Here is a 5,212-nt window from a genome sequence, read left to right on the forward strand (position 1 = left end):
TTCATTACTTTCTTGATCAAGCCGCCTCACACTAACCACATTCCTCAAACATTTCGTTTCCGAAACATCCACCCTCCTTCCCACAACACTATCGAGAGCCCATTCCTCACAACCATATAACATTGTTAAAAGTACTATTCTTTCAAACATGCCCATATGTGCTCTCCGTGATAACGTTCTACTTTTTTCACATTCTTCATCGCTCACGGAACACTCGCCCCCTTCCCCCCATGTCTCACTTCCGCTTCCATTGTTCCATTCGCAGCCATGTCCACTCCAAGATATCTAAAACACTTCACTTTCTCTAATGGTCTACCATTTAGGCTCACATCCTATGTAACTTGGCCCTCAACCCTGCTAAACCTAATAACCTTGCTTTTATTTACATTTACTCAACTTTCTCTTTTCACACGCTCTTCCAAATTCAGTCACTAACCTCTGCAGATTTTCACTCGCATCAGCCACCAGTCAGTACTGTATCATCGGCAAACAACAACTGATTCACCTTAAAGGCCCTCCTATCCCCAAAAGACTGGATACTTATAAATGAATTACAGTGACCATTACTGTAGTTTACTATAACTGGATTAGCGAGTGTATTACTGCATCTACACTATCTCTGCATTACTGAGAGTGTATTACCGTGCCATCACTATAAAGAGATTACTATCAATACCACTGCATCTTCACTATAACTGAACTAGAATAACATGGCTGTATTTTCAATAATCACTACCTGCCTAGAAGACAATATCTTCACTATAAGTGAAACAGAATAAGTGCATGACTATATCTTTACTATAAGTGAAACAGAAGAACTGCAAAATTATATTATACCCGAAACATAGTAACTACATGACTCTATCTTCACTACAACCGAGATAGAGTAACTGCATGACTCTATCTTCACTACAACTGAGATAGAGTAACTGCATGACTCTATCTTCACTACAACCAAGATAGAGTAACTGCATGACTCTATCTTCACTACAACCGAGATAGAGTAACTGTATGACTATATCTTCACTATAAATGAAAAAGAATAACTGCATAACTTTATCTTCACTATAACTGATATAGAATAACTGCGTGACTATATTGTTACTTTAACTGAAGCATAATAACTGGTATACTGTATCGTCACTACAAATAAACCAAAGTGAATGACAGTAAGTTCAGTATAACTATATGCATGACTGGATTTTCAACATAACTGCGTGACTGTATCTTCGCTATAAATGAACCAGTTACATGACTATATTCGTCATATACGAACTGGACTGGAGTAACCAGTGCCACTATATATTCACTTTAAATAACTAGAGTAGCAACGTTTGCATTCGGCAATATCATCATATCTCCACTATTAGTACTGAAGTTAATTGCACTCATGAATTAACTTCACTACTAGACTCACTTAACTTCACTGCTCTCGTGACAAAAGGATGTCTTTACCTTATAAAAATGTCAATTATGTAGTATATATTTTCTTAAGGAGTCCAGTTGAGGATTAAGATAAAATAAAAACCCAAAGGCATGGATATAAAAGTTCTTATGTTGGCTCTTGTCGTGTGTAGCGTGCATGTGTATATCTGGTGGGAACAGCAGTGGGTGGGTCTCGTGGCAGACGAGGTTCTTAGAATTTGCAGCGATTTTACCGGTGAGCTTCGCACAGTAGAGGCTCCATCACCCTTCTGGTTCACCCTACCTGTCGCAGGGCCCCTGGTGGCCAACCACCAGAGGAAACTCCAGTTGCGGTTGGCGCTGGCTTACCTGCAGGAAGTACGTCATCCTAGAAATTCACTCAAACGACAGTTGTTGCTGGGACTTACAGCACTTGGTGTTTGCCTCCTTACTTTATTGACTTGTTTGAGGAGATGGAGAAGAGGAAAAGCTGTACACGACCAACGAAGAGATCTCGATGGTGGCTAGGTTGAGGACACGGTACAGCATGATGTGCAGAGTGAGGACACGATAGAAAATGATGTTGAGGTTGAGGACACGGTACAGCATGATGTGCAGAGTGAGGACACGATAGAAAATGATGTTGAGGTTGAGGACACGGTACAGCATGATGTGCAGAGTGAGGACACGACAGAAAATGATGTTGAGGTTGAGGACACGGTACAGCATGATGTGCAGAGTGAGGACACGATAGAAAATGATGTTGAGGTTGAGGACACGGTACAGCATGATGTGCAGAGTGAGGACACGATAGAAAATGATGTTGAGGTTGAGGACACAGTACAGCATGATGTGCAGAGTGAGGACACGATGGAAAATGATGTTGAGGTTGAGGACACGGTACAGCATGATGTGCAGCCTGAAGACACGATAGAAAATGATGTTGAGGTTGAGGACACGGTACAGCATGATGTGCAGAGTGAGGACACGATAGAAAATGATGTTGAGGTTGAGGACACGGTACAGCATGATGTGCGGCCTCAGGACACGATAGAAAATGATGTTGAGGTTGAGGACACGGTACAGCATGATGTGCAGAGTGAGGACACGATAGAAAATGATGTTGAGGTTGAGGACACAGTACAGCATGATGTGCAGAGTGAGGACACGATAGAAAATGATGTTGAGGTTGAGGACACGGTGCAGCATGATGTGAAGCCTGAAGACACGATAGAAAATGATGTTGAGGTTGAGGACACGGTGCAGCATGATGTGAAGCCTGAGGACACGATAGAAAATGATGTTGAGGTTGAGGACACGGTACAGCATGATGTGCAGAGTGAGGACACGATAGAAAATGATGTTGAGGTTGAGGACACGGTACAGCATGATGTGCAGAGTGAGGACACGATAGAAAATGATGTTGAGGTTGAGGACACGGTACAGCATGATGTGAAGCCTGAGGACACGATAGAAAATGATGTTGAGGTTGAGGACACGGTGCAGCATGATGTGCAGAGTGAGGACACGATAGAAAATGATGTTGAGGTTGAGGACACGGTACAGCATGATGTGCAGAGTGAGGACACGATAGAAAATGATGTTGAGGTTGAGGACACGGTACAGTATGATGTGCAGTCTGAGGACACGATAGAAAATGATGTTGAGGTTGAGGACACGGTACAGCATGATGTGCAGAGTGAGGACACGATAGAAAATGATGTTGAGGTTGAGGACACGGTACAGTATGATGTGCAGTCTGAGGACACGATAGAAAATGATGTTGAGGTTGAGGACACGGTACAGCATGATGTGCAGAGTGAGGACACGATAGAAAATGATGTTGAGGTTGAGGACACGGTACAGCATGATGTGCAGAGTGAGGACACGATAGAAAATGATGTTGAGGTTGAGGACACGGTACAGCATGATGTGCAGAGTGAGGACACGATAGAAAATGATGTTGAGGTTGAGGACACGGTACAGCATGATGTGCAGAGTGAGGACACGATAGAAAATGATGTTGAGGTTGAGGACACGGTACAGCATGATGTGCAGAGTGAGGACACGATAGAAAATGATGTTGAGGTTGAGGACACGGTACAGCATGATGTGCAGTGGACCATGATGAGTAGTTGAGAACAGCAGATGATGCAATAACACTGAATTAATGTTAGGATATATGAAAGTGATACCAGGGTGTCAGAAGGACAGAAATACATGTGTTGATGTTGAGGACACGGACAGCATGAGGAATAGGACCATAGTGATGTTGAGGTTGAGGACACGGTACAGCATGATGTGCAGAGTGAGGACACGATAGAAAATGATGTTGAGGTTGAGGACACGGTACAGCATGATGTGCAGAGTGAGGACACAATAGAAAATGATGTTGAGGTTGAGGACACGGTACAGCATGATGTGCAGAGTGAGGACACAAGAATGATGTTGGGGTGAGGACACGGACAGCATGAGTGCAGAGTGAGGACACGATAGAAATGTGTTGAGGTTGAGAACGGTACAGAAGTGTCGAGTTAGAACGATAGAAAAAGATGTTGAGTTGAGGACACGTCAGCAGATTCAGAGTGAGAGACACAATGAAAAAGAATGTTTTCTTTATCCAGGAGGGAATTGATGAAATTAAATTTATCAAGAAGTTACACGAAGGAGGCAATGGGATGATACACCAAGTATTATTCAATGGGGAGAAGAGTGTTAGTAAAACCCTTCATGATGAACACGACTTGTTCAATTTACTGTATGAGGCCGAAACCCTATGTTACCTAAAGGGAGCCGGAGGGGCTCCTTTCTTGTACGGCCTGTCCCAAGTACCTGCCAGGATGATCATGTCCTTCGTCGGTAGTCCTTATGAGAAGTATCTACAGACCCGATCAGAAAAAGATATTGTCGACTCTGTCATCTCCATTCTAGACCTGTTGGAAGAGATCCACGAAGCAGGCGTCATACACAATGATATTAAAATTGACAACATCACTGTGACCTACGTCGGTGGCGTGTCCTTCCATTTCGTTGACTTCGGCCTGAGCACGATGGAAGGACAAATTCTAAAACTGGTGGGTGAAGGAGGGAAACCTTGGATGTCCCCGGAATCCGTGAACCGTGAACCGCTCTCACCTGCCAGTGACGTGTTCTCCCTCGGCTTTTTATTCAATGATATTCAAAGTTACGTCGAGAAAGAATAGGTAAAGCGACACCTCAAAGAACTGCAAAAACTTGTGGAAGTCCGTGACCCGGCAAGGCGACCATCGCTGGCTGATATAAAAGCCGGTATAGAGAAGGTGAAGGAACGAGCGTGGCGACAGCGTAAGGGTCGTCCAGCTAAGCGGGTTAGGAGAACCAAGTTGCCAGCAGGTTGATGTGTGACGTGTCATCATCATCATCATCATTATCTTCCGTCTTCTTCACGTGAACCCATGTTGAAGGTATGTACTCATGGTGACGACGAAGGGAATCCCTTACTCAAAAGTGAGGTTTGATACATTCCGTCAGTTACCTTTCCATATATTATATATACATATACATATACATATATATTGTATTATCTAATATTTGCTGAACTTTTTTAGATTTCTCTCCATGTCTGAGAGGGTCAAGAGGCCCCGCTGCTGCTGCTGGGTGTGTACACCTACTGACGTTGTGTCACGTCTGCACATCTGACGGTGTCTTGTCTCGCTTGGTCAAAAAGGATTTTTTCACAGTTACGGAGAGAGAGAGAGGAGAGAGAGAGAGAGGAGAGAGAGAGAGAGAGAGAGAGAGAGAGAGAGAGAGAGAGAAGAGGAGAGAGAGA

At 43.7% G+C, this 5,212-nt stretch overlaps 2 protein-coding genes across 2 annotated transcripts; both read left to right on the plus strand.

Annotated features, from left to right (window-relative positions):
* Window positions 1–1,536: 1,536 nt before the first annotated feature.
* LOC139765342 (uncharacterized) lies at window positions 1,537–3,861 on the plus strand. The gene is made up of 5 exons (XM_071692720.1): window positions 1,537–1,782; window positions 1,933–2,592; window positions 2,713–3,132; window positions 3,193–3,492; window positions 3,682–3,861. Exons 1-5 carry the CDS (start codon window positions 1,537–1,539, stop codon window positions 3,859–3,861), a joined length of 1,806 nt encoding a protein of 601 aa, XP_071548821.1.
* Window positions 3,862–4,001: 140 nt separating this feature from the next.
* On the plus strand, window positions 4,002–4,607 carry LOC139765343 (uncharacterized). Its single transcript, XM_071692721.1, has one exon. It carries the CDS (start codon window positions 4,002–4,004, stop codon window positions 4,605–4,607), a length of 606 nt encoding a protein of 201 aa, XP_071548822.1.
* Window positions 4,608–5,212: the final 605 nt, after the last annotated feature.

The sequence above is a fragment of the Panulirus ornatus genome, chromosome 54 (assembly GCF_036320965.1).
Source record: "Panulirus ornatus isolate Po-2019 chromosome 54, ASM3632096v1, whole genome shotgun sequence".
Taxonomy (NCBI): domain Eukaryota; kingdom Metazoa; phylum Arthropoda; class Malacostraca; order Decapoda; family Palinuridae; genus Panulirus; species Panulirus ornatus.

Excerpts from the sequence above, each read along its gene's own strand:
- LOC139765342 (XM_071692720.1), top strand. The coding sequence starts at position 1,537 with ATGGATATAAAAGTTCTTATGTTGGCTCTTGTCGTGTGTAGCGTGCAT. Across the intron at positions 3,133-3,192 it reads CGATAGAAAATGATGTTGAG|GTTGAGGACACGGTACAGCA; the intron begins GTTGAGGACACG and ends AATGATGTTGAG. Across the intron at positions 3,493-3,681 it reads CGATAGAAAATGATGTTGAG|GTTGAGGACACGGTACAGCA; the intron begins GTTGAGGACACG and ends AGTGATGTTGAG.
- LOC139765343 (XM_071692721.1), top strand. The coding sequence starts at position 4,002 with ATGAAAAAGAATGTTTTCTTTATCCAGGAGGGAATTGATGAAATTAAA.